Here is a 16,153-nt window from a genome sequence, read left to right on the forward strand (position 1 = left end):
TGGCATGTTTTCTTTTCTCTCTCTGACAATATTGAGATGAATTGTTAAAAATCAATGCATGAATGAACAGAGGATCTGAAAAAAGGTTGTGTTATCAATGGGTCTGGGTTGATATGACAACCTCGAATTTGGGGAAATGTTTAGGTGTGTCATTTTATTTCAGGATGACATGAGTTATTTGACATATAGTTGTAACAGAGGACTTTTAAATATTAAATAGGCCTACCTAATTGATGACAGCATCCGCGGTGTCTGTCTAGGTAGGCTAGTGCGAGTGTGTTGGCCCACACTTTTCCATTTTGGTGTCACATTTTATGTTGTGCAAATCATCAGTTATTGTTTCAAGTGCATTGAGGGGTGTTGGGGCTATGCGTTCCCTCATGAATGATAATCAGTGAGATGGCTGTTGAGAATAGAATAGAACACTATTTGATCTGTGATTGTAGAGAAAGGCGCTCGCTCTTGAGAATAAAGAACATCTGCCTCAGTAGAGCGCTTTCATGACGGGCACACGGAAACTGTGGAAACTGGATCACTAAGGTACTGGAATTAACCGAACCGTTTGTTGGGCGATAGCCCTTGTGCGTCTGTCCGATTCTCTTCATACTCTTGGCCGGGATTTTGATGCTGTCCAGCCACAAACGCACTTCGCCCGCTGCTTCTTGAGGGTCGAGTGTGTGTGCGAGTGAGTGAGTGAGAGAGCGAGCGAGCGAATGAATAATCCTTTAGATTCAGTAACAACACCATTGAGGGAACTCTGCCCGAGTCGTCCAGTCTAGAGAGAAATTGAGAGTGAAGGCGAGACGCTGCACGGGGACAATGTCCTGATCCACAACCGTTTACTTTATGGCTTCAGTTTAACAGGACCTAACGGATGACTTACTAAATATAGACAACTTGACAAAGGTTTTAGTTGACGACAAAACATTTACTTACTGGTGTGGTTTTGCGAGTTGATTTGGGTTCATTAACGTTAGACATCTCACCAATCCTCTCCACACACGGACTTTCTCTGCTGCCCTGAACGTGGTTTTCTAAAAGGTTTGTTCTTGCCTGTATATATTTTCTGTTAATGCTATTTGTAAGTTATGCGTTAGGCTAATGTTTATTTGACATTGCCCATGGTTTGCTTTACTGTTTGTTTTCTTTCGCAGAGCAATAAGGTAGAGTGTGCACATGTATTTGCCAAGCACTTGTTTTTTAAAGTTTTTTTATTTTTTACAGTTTTCTGATCTGCATTCTGAAGTTTGCCTACACCCTGAATTAAATTCATTTTACGCGCTATTTGAACGATTTCTGACACTACTTAATAACATTCATCTACTAAAAGCCTGGTTTTGACTAAGCTATTTAGTCAATTTGACCAAATTTGCAAATGGGGTCAAAAAATATGTCACAAACATGAGTTAGCCTATATGTGTTATGCAAAGTAGACTATACGTTAATGGCATTTTGTACGGTGATTAAATATCCTTTCTGCATTGTTTCCTCCACCCCATAGTTAAATGTGTTGATTCAATTAAAACAAGTGGCCATGCTGAGCCTCAGCATATGGTGAAGGTGTGTGTGCAGATTGACGTTTCAATTTGTTCGTCACGCATGGTAATTGACACCGCCGTTGTTGGAGAGATGAGACGCATTTTATGCTCTTTCAGGTCTGACCCACAAGTCCACCGGGAGACCGATATGATTAATCAAATTACTGAAAACCTGTTCCAAGTAACTTCTATAGTGATTGTCTGACATAATGTGATTCGTTAATATAGGCTAAATATACTAGCCTTGCTAATTGACAATGGTAGGCTATTCAGTCAACAGTTCGTCTTCTTGGCAATAGGTTAAGAAGCAGTTTAGTGAGAGACATACTACTTCAATAGGCTCTGTTGGAATAGTTTCAAAACGCATTCTCCTTCCTTGAGGAAGGCCTAATCACTGATATCGATGGAAGGATATTTGACAGTGGTTTAAAGTACTTAAGTCAAAATACTTTAAAGTACTACTTAAGTCGTTTTTTGGGGTGTCTTTACTATTTCAAATTTTTACAACTTTTACTGCACTACATTCCTCAAGAAAATATTGTACTTTTTACTCCATACATTTCCCTGTCACCCAGAAGTACTTGTTACATTTTGACAGAAATTGTCAAATTCACACACTTATCAAGAGAACATCCCTGGTCATCCCTACTGCCTCTGATCTGGCGGACTCACTAAACCCAAATGCTTTGTTGAAGTATTTCCCTGGCTATCCGCCAATAACAAATAGACTACATTGTGCCGTCTGGTTTGCTTAATATAAGGAATTTGAAATGGTTTATACTTGTACATTTTAGCAATACCATTTACTTTTGATACTTAAGGATATTTAAAACAAAATACTTTGACTTTTACACCAGTAGTATTTTACTAACTTTCACTTTTACTTGAGTCATTTTCTATTACGGTATCTTTTTACTTTTACTCAAGTATGACAATTGGGTACTTGTTCCACCACGGATATTTGAACATGGCCCAGTGTCTCTCCTTCCTCCTATCGGTCTGTCTGTCTTCCCGTCAGCATCATCAGTGTAATAGAAAGCTGTTGTGTTGAGGAACCATGTGCAGTCAGTCTGCCTCTGACAGTAATCATCCAATGAATAATGAACACAAAGGACCAGAGAACACACACAAAGTGGTGAATACCAAACAGCTGTCAATGGCAGGCCACAGAAGATGACGGGTGTGTGTGTTCTATAGGCCCAGTGCAGCTGCATGCATGCCTGTAGCAATTATCCTCTCCCTAAATATGGTCTGGGGCAGGAAGGGGGTTGGATGAGTGTGTGTCTCGGGAAGGGGGTTCCAGTGGATCAGCACATATAATTAAGCGATTAACTGCCTAAAATGACAGCCTCATGACTTGACGTGTGTGTGTGTGTGTCCCTTTCACGCAAACATGCACGCACCCACATACACACTCCTTTTCTCAGGGCGATATGTATGTATGTTATCATGTGACTCAGACCTCAATGGGTCTGTTGTCTTTTAACCCTATTATGAACCCCAGACATCCAACCAGACAGTCAGTCAGTCCCCTCTCTCTGAGCCTCTATGGTATTTTCATGGTTAATTTACTTAATTTACTTAGTCTGTATCCCAAGTTCCCAAACCTTGGTTGGTTCTGGTCAAAAGTAGTGCACTCTTAAAGGGAATGGGGTGCCATTTGGGATACAGACCTTTCTGCAATGTAAAAAGCAAAACAAAAACAAACAAAAAATTGTTCGTGTGACCCACCAATTAAATTAGACAATGATATTTAGCCGGGACAGTCTCCAGTCTCAATCCACTATTTGGATTAGGATACTTAGTGGGTAGCCTAGTTAAACAATTGACTTCAGGCTGTTAAAGCAAAGAAAATGAGTCTTATCATCACTCTGTGATCCAGCCGCTATGATGTCATATCTCTTATCAGAACCTTGTATGTTTTTAGTACTCTCTGTTATCTCTTCCGCCTTGTGTAGTGTCCCTGTTTGATGATGTCATCGTAACATATTTTCCTCTTCCTCATTCCCAGGCATCCCCAGGTGATGACCTCACTGCTGTTCTCCAGCCCCACCCACGTTGTCATGAAGGACCGCGAGCTGCCGTCATCCTCCCTCACCCTCCTCCACTACACCGGGACGGCAGTACCTGTCAAGACACCCGGGGTTGGCCCCTTACCCCCCTCCTCCACCACCCTCCACACCTCCACCTCTCCATCCCTCTCCAAACCCCAGCCATTCTGCCTGCAGACCCTCCAGACCGGCCCTCACCTCCTCGCCAGCATGCAGCTCCAGAAACTCAACTCCCACTACCAGAGTCTGGCTGGAGGTATAGGTGGCGGCGTAGCCTCTGTGCCCACCTCAGGACCTCAGAGGGTGTTTGGGGCCTCAATGCTGGGCTCGGCGGGGCAGCTGGTGGGGGGTACCCCTGGAGGTGTTGGAGGGAGGAATCAGGGCTGTGGGGGGATTATTGACTCTGACCCGGTGGACGAAGAGGTTCTGATGTCGTTGGTCGTAGAGCTGGGGTTGGACCAGGCTAACGAGCTGCCTGAACTCTGGCTAGGACAGAACGAGTTTGACTTCATAGCGGATGTACCTGCCGGATGCTGACCCACACAAATGGAGGGATGAAAGGAGGGGATCTGTGCTCTCTCATTCTTTCCTTTTCATTACTCTCTAGGTTGGATTGACATAAACTCTAATGTCCCGGCTGGGTGCTCACCCAAACACACGAAATTAGACTTTTGGGGTCACCCTCTGTTTTTCTCTGAAGGACAAGTTATGGACACAAACTGACCCAAAAAGAGCATGCTGTTCTCTTGTTTTTCCTCTGTATCCCCTTCTAAATTTTAAAGGAGAAAGGATAGACACAGGGTCTAATGTTTTTGTGTGTCTCACAGAAAATACTATGTTACTGAGGGAACTTGAGCCTCAGGCCTGTCTGTCAATTTCACTGTACGTCCCAAGGGCCCCCTACACACACACCGGCAGAAGGAGGGATGGATGGTATTACGATCCGGTAATGGAAGTAGCAGCCGTGAAACAGGCACTTGTCACTTATTCAGTTACCCCAACATTCAGGAGAGTTCAGTGGGTTTGATGGGACATCAGGGTGTGTGTGTGCATGTGTGTGATTGTTCAGGTCCCTGTGACATAAGACAGACATGACAGGAGGCATCAGAAGCCTGTGTAGTCTCGGTGGACCGGTGTAACCTGACCTGTATGGTGCTGTCAGTGTCTGTATCTAAATAAATGAATGAGTCTTAGCGTCCGTGGTCTTCGTGTACCTGGTAACTCTGTAGGTGAAATTAATCATAGTCCCCCCCCGCCCCATCATTCTCTCTGTCTATTGTACGTCTCTTCATCCTTCTCTCTCTCCACACCCTCCATCTCTGTCCCCTGTGGTCCTAGAGCCAAGACGCTCCATTACTACCTACTCTGCTGTTGTACCGTCAATGTGTATGTCCCAAATGGCACCCAATTTCCTATATAGGGCACTACTTTTGAACAGGACCCATAGGGCTCTGTGTGTGTTGTTATATATATATGAGAGAGAATAGGGTGCCATATAGGACATCTCCAATAGTTAATGAGGGTTACAGGTAATGAGGTGGTTAAAGAAGGGTGACTTTAAAAATAAAATAAAAATATTGTTTTTTTGGAGGGGTGTTGAATTGTGAGAGCTGAAGGCTAATTAATGATAAACTAATGATTGCGTAATAGATTTTTTTTTACAGTACATGTTCAGAAGACTACAGAAACAAGATTCCCTCTTTATAAAGAGGAAACGTTCCAATTGACTAAGTTCCCATGTTCCAAGTGTGAGTCACATGGCATCATCATGCTTTTTTCACCATGTGATACGTTGGTGTTTTTACCATGCGAGTTAGTCAGTCAGTAGGCCTACAGTAGACCAAAGCAGGAGTAGGCTACATATCTAAACAGGGTCCTTATTGTTTTGTAGTTTTAGTTGCTGGATCACTTGATCGTAAGAGAGCACGAGTGTGTGTGACTGCTTGCATGGGAAAGTATTCCTGTAAGTTTCCCTTTAAGTTTTGACTCCAAGGAAATGCAAGATAACTATGGTAACACACCAACTTATTTCCTAATCAGAAACCCTTTGAGCTTCCAGACTAGCAAGAACATTTACTTTTCATGAAATGTTTGTTTTGCTTTCCTTATGACATTTCAGATCTTTTTGTGATCACTTTCTTTTTGTTTTAGCTCGAGAAACACTTCTTGCTATTGATTTTGTAAAGGAAAAAAAAAATGGGGGAAAAAAATGAATCACTTGTCTAGATACTGCACTGATTTTATGGTCCTAAGTTTCTCTCTTTAAATCACACCTTTTTTAAATTGAGGCCTTATTTTAGAAAGGGAGAGGGACCTATTTCTTTATTTTTATCTATTTTCTTTTTGTTTTTGAAATGACAGATGGAATCATAACTGATGTTGATTTTTGTTTTAGCACTTTCTCTGTTTGCATCTCATTTGTATCTTTATGAAAATATGTACTAGATCATATTTAAATGCTTGTATTTTTGTTACTTCTCGGCGTTTGGGGGAAAATAAAGAATACCAACCTGAATCGTCTTTGTGTCATTACGCCGACCAGATGCAACATTTGTACATATTTTTTTTAGTTAATTCATTCATAAACCCTTGATTGCTGAGAACTGTTAACATTTTATAATATGTCGCCATCTAGTGGTGACTTTTCAAATCAACAGGTCACGCAAGTCCTATAATGAAAGGAAAATGGGTTGTTGGCCTATACAGCAACAAAACACAGAATACTCGTAGGCATGATTTTAGAAAGATTTGTCGAACTTATAAAAAGACACCATTGATAGGCTACAACAGACAATGTTTATTGAGGGCCAGGGGTCAAGCATAATGCGGTGCCTTTGTGTAAATCCTTAACTTGTGTAACTATGAGAAGATAAATAGAGCATACATACACTTAAAGCATATGAAAGCAAGCTGCCAGAAAGAAGGACGTCACTAGTGACATTTGTCATGGGAATTGGGAACACATGCGTCTCAGAACACCTTTATAATCTCTTCGCCGCATAAATTGAAGGGCTCTGTCCCGCGCGCTGGCATTTCCTGAGAGATATGGACAATTTACATTTGAGAGGCACGGAGAAGACAAAAACACATAGGCTACAGTACATACCAATATTTATTTTGTTTATAAGGATGAAGACATGTAGGCTAGACTTGCGAATCAGTATATTCATTTTATGAAAATAAGTGAACCTGTATGTGCGTTGCTTAGGCATATTACAATTTGAGAATATAGTAATGAATGTAGGGAGCGGGAAGCAAACCCAGATCTCTGGCGTGATAGGCAAACATCCTACACATCACGCCAATAGTGTTAATACACGTGGTGAGAATTGTAACATGGCTCATATAGCGAGGATCGCTACACTGTCATTCATTTGAAATATATAAAATATTTACAATTATATAAGAATCAGTGAGAGCCATATCAGTAGTTGTACCATTCAATACAATACAAATACTGACATACATATGCGTAGCTGGCCTGCTAAAATAACCATCTTCCGTATTTCTAACAAGTTCAAGGAACATCCAGTTGCAGTTGTTCTCCTCGACACTAGAGAGCGGACCATAGAAACTCCGCTCTGTTTGTCCCTCGTCATGCACAATACTCTGTCTTATTTTCTAAGGCCTGAAAGTGGGAGGTCCTTTCCCCCGCAGACTCCAACATGGTGAGCTGTGTTTCCGAACGATTCTCGCCAGAATCATCGTCAAACATCACTTTTTCTGAATATAATATCCCACATATAACTGTGATAATTTGAAAAGACATACATTTGGCGATGGCTAGTCCCTGTATTGAAATAAGGACTTGCGTTTTGGTCTATGAAATTAAATTCGAAAAACCGAGGTATTTCACCATCAGCTAGCTAGCTAGTGCCAATGCTGCTCATTTGAACCAAATGTTTCTGCTACCACTACTTTTACGTTCAAAGTCTATTTCAAAAGTGTTTACCTGCCCGTGGCAATTGAGCACAAACTTTTTACAGAGAGAATTGTGTAAAAATAAACCCTGTTGTGTTTTTATCGAGTAGGCCACAGTCGGAATTGTCATTCAAGGACCGTGTAGGAAATTAATATATTGTACGCCGAACTCTTGCTAGCCAGACGGGTCGCATGGTATTTTCGAATGAAACTGAGCTGTCTGTTGTTAGGCTGGAAGTTTTGAGTACATTAGTTGGGTTGACAAGTTATTTTTCTGGTTACTAGGCACGAGGACCGAAGAAGCACCTGAAGCGCGTTGCAGCGCCCAAGCATTGGATGCTTGACAAGCTCACCGGAGTGTTCGTAAGTACATACTACTTCATACCTAAATGATAAAACCACAATGTTTCTAGTTAGTTGCAGATTATTAGCTAAATAGAGGGGCATATCTATGGCCGCGTCGCATAGAAACGACTAGTTCCTGCAAAGATGTTGGGAAATGCAAGATGTTAAGGAACTAAAATGGTGGGGTAACTTATTAACTCTTCACTTGGTGCATAACGTTGATTTTAGTCTTTCTGAATATTCTCTGGTGTATGGCGAACCACCTGCAATTAAACAGACATTTATAAGACACACAAAGTATAGGCAAGAACATGTTCGTTGAAAATTACTTAACACACATTGCTGTTTTAATGCGTAGTTATCTCTTTCTGTGTATACTTGTCTGCTGAACCAACATGGTCTATAGCTGTCATTGTTTACTGCTCATATAGTAGTTAAAATACCACACCCAATTTTATCTATGTAGGCGCCTCGTCCCTCCACCGGTCCCCACAAGCTGAGGGAGTGCCTGCCCCTCATCATCTTCCTCAGGAACCGTCTGAAGTACGCCCTGACCGGAGACGAGGTCAAAAAGATTTGCATGCAGAGGTTCATCAAGATCGACGGCAAGGTCCGCACTGACATCACCTACCCCGCTGGCTTCATGGGTGAGTTGTGTTTGACGAGGGATGAGTGAGGAAGGGAGAGGTGTATAGTTTGCAGTGATGTGACCTTCCCAATTGACTTCATGGGTGAGTCTGACTAAGGGAGAGGGGGATGCAAGGTGTGAGTGAAGGTTCATGAGAATGAAGTGAGGGACTGGAGGGAAGAAGGGGGAGGGTACTGTTCCACTCATTCATGCTTTCACCTAGCCAGTGACTAGAGCTGGAAATAAGAGCAATGAAGACAAATTTTGGTTTTGATCAATGAGCTGAAAAAAATCTCACCAATACCTCTAAGAAGTTCTGAGCTCTAACTGAAAGTATGGATGCATTTTGTAGTATTTGAGCAGGTTATATGACGTGTATCCCCTTGTTGCTGTGAAATTGCATATGTAAATGTTTCATGTTGTGTGTCCCAGTCTAAGGAAGGGTTGTTGTGATGAGCATATCACGTTGTATGCAAGGCACTGAACTGTCTAAAGAATTTTGCACTTAGCCTGATTTGGTAGATGGCATGCTTAGTGTTTGGAGTGAGTTTCATTTAGTTGTAGTTAGTCTGGGCTTTGGTGGTATCTTGATCACGCTTGTCAAATTATTCCTCACTTGTTTTCTCATTTCGTCTTCATAGCTTCTGATTAGATAAGTGCACAACACACCTCACATCAGATGTAGGGACATCTGTGGACCCACTTAAAGGAATTTAATCTCTTTTTGGATCTTCACCCATATCCTCTTAGGGGCTCACGCAAACTTGTACACACATCAGTAGACATTCATTCTCATATTCACACATTTTCTCAGGCACACATCTTCACATGCACCCCATTAGACTTTCATGCACACACCATCTTGAACGCGCGCACACTTCCATACGACTTTTATTCCTGCCAAGAGAGCTATGATGGTGTTATGATTAATTTCCCAGGCCAGGTGAAACCTCACATTATGTAAATGCAGACCATGTAACACTTCTTTAAGGCTAGCTCACACACTGCTGTTAGAAAATACAGTGGGATGTTAGCCGAGCCATCTAATGTACAATGGAGTGGATTTGTCACTGGACCATGCCCTCCCTCATTGGTGCACCACAAGGCTAGATCACATGCTTTGATGGCAAAACAGTGTGAGATGGTTTCCTCTGATACACAATTGAGTCTAGAGGATTTGTATAGTGCCCCTCCACCAGTCTGAGATTTACCAGTCTTGATATTTTGCCTAGCTAGCTGATGTACAATGGAATGGGTTGTATTGTGCTTTTTAATAGTATCTGACCTGGGTGGGCCAGTAACCGAAAGGTTGCTGGTTCAAATCCCGAGCTGACAAGGTGAAAAGGGAACTTGACCATAATTGCTCCGTTGACAATGGCAGACCCTGGCCATGACCCCACTCTCTGAGGGTGTCTCAGGTGTGAGAAATTCAAAAACAAATGTCCAATTCACCCGTAATAATACACACTTGTACATGTGTGAAATAGGACGAATATAAGCACCAACCTAATTATTACTATTATGAAGGGACAAAATATTGTTGGGTTGACGATCATTCGTTGGTTTGACTGTCATTCTGACTACTGGTATCTGATATGCGCATTGTTGTTGTTTTCCCAGTTATGAGAATTTGATCCTGACTGACTGTATTGAATTTGGTTTGATGCATCCTATTTTGGTGTTGGCCTGTTCAGGATTTGATCATTGATATGATTGTGTGATGTCTGTCTGTAGATGTGATCAGCATTGAGAAAACTGGAGAGCATTTCCGTCTGATCTACGACGTGAAGGGACGTTTCACTGTTCACCGCATCACCGCCGAGGAGGCCCAGGTATGACACGTTGTCACACATGGTTGCGAGTCTAGTTATTCACAGCTCAAGCCTGTCTTTTTAAACCAAGCAGTACAAGTACAATATGATCTTCTGTATGGAGGGAGCAATGAAGAAAGTGTTTGGTTTTGATCAACGAGCTGAAAAACCCTCACCAATACCTCTAAGAAGTTCTGAGCTCCAACAAAAATAATTGGATGAATCCTAATGTGAAACGGTTACATATTCATCCTTTTGTGTAAATGCCTAGTGTGGTTTCAGTTGGAGTACTTATGCTTGTTTATCATATTAGGATTTAGACTTCAAAACCATGTGGGAAATCTATTTTTTTAAGTCATATCTTACATTTAGCTGCTGACATGTAAAATGTTTTTGGACTATCAACAGTTGACTAATGAAACATTCTAGTGGATTTTCCCTTTTAATTAAGCATTTACACTTCCGAGTCTAGGTTTGGGAAGCCCTGCCATAACAATCACTCACTTTCTCCTCTCCATCTTTCTCTTTCTCTCCTTCCCTCCAGTACAAACTGTGCAAGGTGAAGAAGAACCTCATCGGCACCAAAGGAGTCCCCCACCTGGTGACCCACGACGCACGTACCATCCGCTACCCCGACCCACTCATCAAAGTCAATGACACAGTCCGCATCGACCTCGCCACCGGCAAAATCACGGAACACATCAAGTTTGACACAGGTAACATCACGGTTAAAAATATATACTTTTAAAGTGATTGAAAGGGAAATGTATACCTGTGGGCAAAGTGGTCTTTCGGGTTAGCCTGTTAGATTTTTGAAGTGTTATCAAATCTATTAAGTGTGCAGGGGGGGGGGGGGTGAGTAATGTCTGGCTTGTCTTGAAAAGCAGGATAAGTTACAGTGCAGCTTGTTCAGTGCAGTTATGTCGTTCCCCCTGCACACAACTAGTTTCCTACTATCCCTGTCTTGCATCTCATGGCTGGCAGGGACGCTTGATCTCAGACACTGTTACACGGGCATAGTAACTAAATTAAGATTTTGTGTTGTCTTGCTTATCCCATGGTAGAGGGTTTACATTTTCTTCAATTGTGAATGTAGGATGGTTGACTCATTTTGACACTGTAGGAAAAATAAATTGTGAAAAATGGTAGTCTGTTCATACAGACCTTTAGATCCACTAAGCACCATCCTTGAAACTTTTTGCAGACTTGACTGATGCAAAGCAACAATACTACCCAATCAAATCATACTTTTGAAGCACCGTCTTTACCCTCATCGCTCTCTCCCCTCTTGTCTCCCCTCTCTTCTCCCTGTAGGTAACCTGTGCATGGTGACCGGCGGTGCCAATTTGGGGCGTATTGGTATCATCACCAACAGGGAGAGGCATCCTGGCTCGTTTGACGTTGTGCACGTTAAGGATAGCGCCGGAAACATCTTCGCCACCAGGCTTGGAAACATCTTCATCGTTGGCAAGGTAAGTAGAGAAGACCCGTACACGCGCACTCAAACACATACCTGCACATCCACACACACCTTCGCATACAAACATGAACTACACTACAAACACCCTGACGACACTGCTCATCCCCTCCATTTCTTGACACTCATGTAGTTGCTCAGTACTCATGTGTGATTGTACGGAGGTAGAACAAAGCCAATGCTATGTCTTCGGTACCAGCACGTTATTGTCTGCTGGTTCTATCCTCAATCGCTGGCACACTTGACAATGATGAACAGTAGCTTTACCAACCATCCCAAAACAACTAGACTGCAGACAACCAATGTGGGGGGGGGGGGTGCAACACTACTTCAGATTTGATAGGAAGTATGTTCTATAGAGAGACTCGTTCAAGGGACAGTTCACCCAAATTACACAATTGGTCCTTACCATGTAAGCAGTCTATGGACAAGTTATGACAGCAATCCATGCTTTGGTTTAGTTTCCCTGGCACTGTTTCTACATGCTAATGTTTCAGCATTTGTGGCACAAATCCCATTGAAGTCATGGGACCAATGCTAGCATTTTTGCACCTTTTCAAATCATCTGTAAGTGACTGAGCTTCACAATACATTTTAGATCAAGGGTCTCCAACCTTTCCTGGCATGAGAGCTCCTTTAAAAAATGAAACATGTTGAGTGTTACTCGTTTTTCTCCCTAGCTTTCAAATAGCCATGTTCTTCTCTTCCCTGTGTCCATAATATACTGTGAGCTACTCCTAGGTGGGCTGTGAGCTACTCCTAGGTGGGCTGTGAGCTCGCGATTGACCTGTTGGAGACCCCTGCTTTTAGATATTGCCAGAAGATTTGGACATAAGCGGAAAAATGCTAATATCGGTCCCATGACTAAAATGGGATTTGTGCCGCAAATGCTAGCATTTGGAAATTGCCATGGCAACTAAACCAAAGCATGGATTGCAGTCATACCTTTTCCATAGACTGCTGACAGGGTAAGAAAACATAATTTGGGTGAACTATCCCTTTAACACAAGTAAATACTACAGCCTGATAAATTTATTGGTCCCAAGTGTTATAGGCAGGTTTTGGTTGTTTTTCATTTTAATTCCCCCCCTTGCCAATTGTCGATCTTGTCTCATCGCTGCAACTCCCCAACAAGCTCGGGAGGGGTGAAGGTCAAGTCATGCATCCTCCGAAACATGACACGCCTAACCATACTCCTTAATCCGGAAGCCAGCCGCACCAATGTGTTGGAGGAAACATGGTTCAACTGGTGTTCGGGGTCAGCCCACCGGCACCCACTTCCCACAAGAGTCGCTAAAGCGCCATGAGCCATTTAAAGCCCTACCGGTCTAACCCGGACGACGCTGGGCCAATTGTGTGCGGTGCTATGGGACTCCCACAGCCTGGGGAATTAACCCGGGTCTGTAGTAATGCCTCTAGGCCTTATAAACCGCTGGGCCACTCGGGAGGCTGTTTTTTTTCTTCTTTTTAGACTAACATCAGTATTTGTTACACCTAAGAACCAGCGTTCACTTTAAATTACATTATCTTTTGTCCACATACATTTGACCACTTCCTGTGCCATGTTTGTAGATTTCCTCTTTACCGGCTTTCTTTTGTAATATCTTACGTTTACTCTCCCCCCATCTCCAGGGCAACAAGCCGTGGGTGTCCCTGCCCCGTGGAAAGGGTATTCGTCTCACCATCGCTGAGGAGCGAGACAAGAGAATCGCTGCCAAGGCCGGCAGCAGCTAAGTCCTATATGTAGGTCTAGGCATCCTGGCTTTGAAATAAAAACAATGTTATTTACAACAAAATCCAACCGCTGACTTGACTATTGTTTTCCATGTTGATGTTTAGTGAATTATTGGGGTTGTAAAATATTTAAAAGGGAAATGTATTTTGATGGAATGTTTATGTAGGTACCTTGTCAACTAGTGAGGGGTGGATGAGTATTTTGTTACAATTAGGCCTGTTATTTACACAGGCTAGTGCTTATGATCATAATCTCAATTAACATTACAGTATGTGCTAAGCATGTTGTGATAATTGCCATTTAACACTATTCACATTCACTAAAACCAGTATTCCGGGTCATTGTTTACATACGGTACACAGGTTGTGTATATGGGCACTCAATCTTCTATGAACATTGTCATGCACTGGAAGGTGTGGTTTGGGTAATGTTGGACATATGGTATGTTATTGCTGCTGGTCATTAGGGGGACGTCTTCCAGTTTTCACCTTGCAGAAGACCATGGAGAAGAGGGCTGCAAGCAGCAATGGTAGGGTTCAAGCTAATGCCCAACAGCGCCACCATCAGGAAAAATTGGACACCTTGCCCTAGGGCAAGCTACACTGAACAAAAGTAAACGCAACAATTTAAAAGATCATACTGCGTTAGTTAATATAAAGAAACTGGTCAATTGAAAGAGGCACATTAGGACCTAATCTATGGATTTCACATGAGTGATAATTCATATACTTTAAAGAAGTAGGTATCTGGTGTTACCATCTGCCTCATACAGCGCAACACATCTTCACATAGTTGATCAGATTGTTGATTGTAGCCTGGAATGTTGACCCACTCCAATTGCTGGGCGAAGTTGCTGGATATTGGTGGGAACTGGAATGCTGTTGTGCGCGTCAATCCAGAGCATCCTAAACATGCTCAATGGGTGACAAGTCTGAGTTTGCAGGCCATGGAAGAACTAGGACAGTTTCAGCTTTCAGGAATTTGAGTACAGATCCTTGCGACATGGGGCTGTGCATTATGTTGAAACATGACGTGATGGTGGCGGATGAATGGTGCGACAATGGGCCTGAGGGACTCTGTTCACAACGCTGACATGTCCACACGACGCCATCTGCCCGGTACAGTTGAAACCGGGATTCATCTGTGAAGAGCGCACTTCTCTAGTGGCCATCGAAGGTGAGCATTTGTTCACTGAAGTTGACCCTGGTGAGGATGACGAGCACACAGATGAACTTTGGTGAGACGGTTTCTGTCGGTTCAGACATTTTACAGATGAACAAACCTGCAGTTTCTTCAGCTGTGCCTTAGTGCCTGGTCTCCAACTATCTCCCAGGTGAAGAAGCCGAATGTGGAGGTCCTGGGCTGGCGTGGTTACACGTGGTCTGCGGTTGTGAGGCAGGATGGATGTACTGCCAATTTCTCTAAAAGGACGTTGTAGGTGGCTTATGGTAGACACAATTAACATTCAATTCTCTGGCAACAGCTCTTGGATATTCCTGCAGGCAGCATGCCAATTAAACGCTCCCACAAAACTTGAAACGGCTGTGGTGTTGTGTGACGAAACTGCACATTTTAGAGTGGACTTTTGTCTCCAGCACAAGGTGCATCTGTGTAATGATCATGCTACACCTGTCAGGTGGACGGATTATCTTGGCGAAGGAGAAATGCTCACTAACAGGGATGTAAACCAATTTGTTCACAAAATTTGAGAGAAATAAGCTTTTTGTGTGTATGGATAATTTCTGAGGAACTTTTATTTCAGCTCATAAAACATAGGACCAATACTTCACATGTTGCTAAAGGTCAAACTCAAAATCGAACAGATTGAGCGATATGCTTTGATGTATTATGGACCCTTTTAACCCTAAGTGTCAATGAATACATTTTTACCCCAAGTGGTCAAAAATGTACATTTCCAAATATTCTTTTGATCCTTCTGTAATTTTAGGAGTTTGTCAAGCAACTACTTACTGGAAAATAAACTATATACCATGATTTCTGTGTTAATATGAAAAAAAAAAAAAAGATGTCTTGTATACTTAACTGAAAATGTAGACAATAGTAAACTTTGTGATAAAAGCACTAAATTTGGCACCCTTACACTTTTCTTAAAGGGGCAGTGTAGTTAATGGGATTTTTCTGCTGTTTTTATGACATGTCTACACTACGACATCGAAATAACACTGAAATTATGAAAATGATAATGCCCTTTTTGTGAAAGAGCTGGAATTTCAGCCTGTTCAGGAGTTTCTGTGCCAGATCATGACGTCACCATCTGATTTGATTATAATAGACCAATGACTGTTCATCTTGGTAAGGGGGTGGGCTCCATCCTATCAGCCAATCAAGGCTGTGTATGTACATTTATTTCCTAACGCCCACACAATCAGAGAGCATTTCAATGTTCAAAAGAGGCTCAGTGAAATAAATGCTATAAAAAAATTGGGGAGTTATTTTCATTAGTTTACAAAAAAATTCAACATTGCAGAACCAAATGTATTTTTTATAAACTTAAGTTTACAATTTAAATGTATAAAATAAAGACATGACATGGACAAAATGATTCTATTCCCAGAGCTAGTTGGCTTGGTTGCACAGCCTTTCGCCATGATAACTACCCACAACACCTTTCTACTGGCAATTTGGC

The 16,153-nt window shown here is 42.3% G+C and overlaps 2 protein-coding genes and 3 non-coding genes across 6 annotated transcripts; all 5 read left to right on the top strand.

Moving 5' to 3' along the window:
* Positions 1 to 691: 691 nt before the first annotated feature.
* LOC139534284 (cbp/p300-interacting transactivator 1-like) lies at positions 692 to 4,786 on the top strand. Its single transcript, XM_071333321.1, has 2 exons — positions 692 to 1,041; positions 3,550 to 4,786. Exon 2 carries the CDS (start codon positions 3,563 to 3,565, stop codon positions 4,124 to 4,126), a length of 564 nt encoding a protein of 187 aa, XP_071189422.1. The 5' UTR covers positions 692 to 1,041; positions 3,550 to 3,562; the 3' UTR covers positions 4,127 to 4,786.
* Positions 4,787 to 7,118: 2,332 nt separating this feature from the next.
* Positions 7,119 to 13,572, top strand: rps4x (ribosomal protein S4 X-linked). 2 transcript variants are annotated; one of them, XM_071333322.1, is made up of 7 exons: positions 7,119 to 7,257; positions 7,796 to 7,873; positions 8,322 to 8,502; positions 10,218 to 10,315; positions 10,839 to 11,010; positions 11,609 to 11,766; positions 13,404 to 13,572. In XM_071333322.1, the coding sequence occupies exons 1-7, from the start codon at positions 7,255 to 7,257 to the stop codon at positions 13,503 to 13,505; spliced, it is 792 nt and encodes a 263-aa protein (XP_071189423.1). In that variant the 5' UTR covers positions 7,119 to 7,254; the 3' UTR covers positions 13,506 to 13,572. The 2 variants fall into 2 exon arrangements, with proteins under 2 accessions (XP_071189423.1, XP_071189424.1); XM_071333323.1 differs by having other exon boundaries at positions 7,234 to 7,436.
* Positions 8,732 to 8,807, top strand: LOC139534972 (small nucleolar RNA SNORD61). Its single transcript, XR_011667058.1, has one exon. It is a non-coding gene; the product is annotated as a small nucleolar RNA SNORD61 (small nucleolar RNA).
* LOC139534973 (small nucleolar RNA SNORD61) lies at positions 10,422 to 10,496 on the top strand. The gene has a single exon (XR_011667059.1). It is a non-coding gene; the product is annotated as a small nucleolar RNA SNORD61 (small nucleolar RNA).
* Positions 11,880 to 12,014, top strand: LOC139534969 (small nucleolar RNA SNORA57). The gene has a single exon (XR_011667055.1). It is a non-coding gene; the product is annotated as a small nucleolar RNA SNORA57 (small nucleolar RNA).
* Positions 13,573 to 16,153: the final 2,581 nt, after the last annotated feature.

Source organism: Salvelinus alpinus, chromosome 11, assembly GCF_045679555.1.
Source record: "Salvelinus alpinus chromosome 11, SLU_Salpinus.1, whole genome shotgun sequence".
In the NCBI taxonomy this organism is placed as follows: domain Eukaryota; kingdom Metazoa; phylum Chordata; class Actinopteri; order Salmoniformes; family Salmonidae; genus Salvelinus; species Salvelinus alpinus.

Bases quoted from the DNA above. Each gene is read 5' to 3' on its own strand.
- LOC139534284 (XM_071333321.1), top strand. From the start codon at position 3,563: ATGACCTCACTGCTGTTCTCCAGCCCCACCCACGTTGTCATGAAGGAC.
- rps4x (XM_071333322.1), top strand. The intron at 10,316-10,838 runs GTATGACACGTT...CCTTCCCTCCAG, and splicing joins TCACCGCCGAGGAGGCCCAG to TACAAACTGTGCAAGGTGAA. The intron at 11,767-13,403 runs GTAAGTAGAGAA...CCCCATCTCCAG, and splicing joins ACATCTTCATCGTTGGCAAG to GGCAACAAGCCGTGGGTGTC.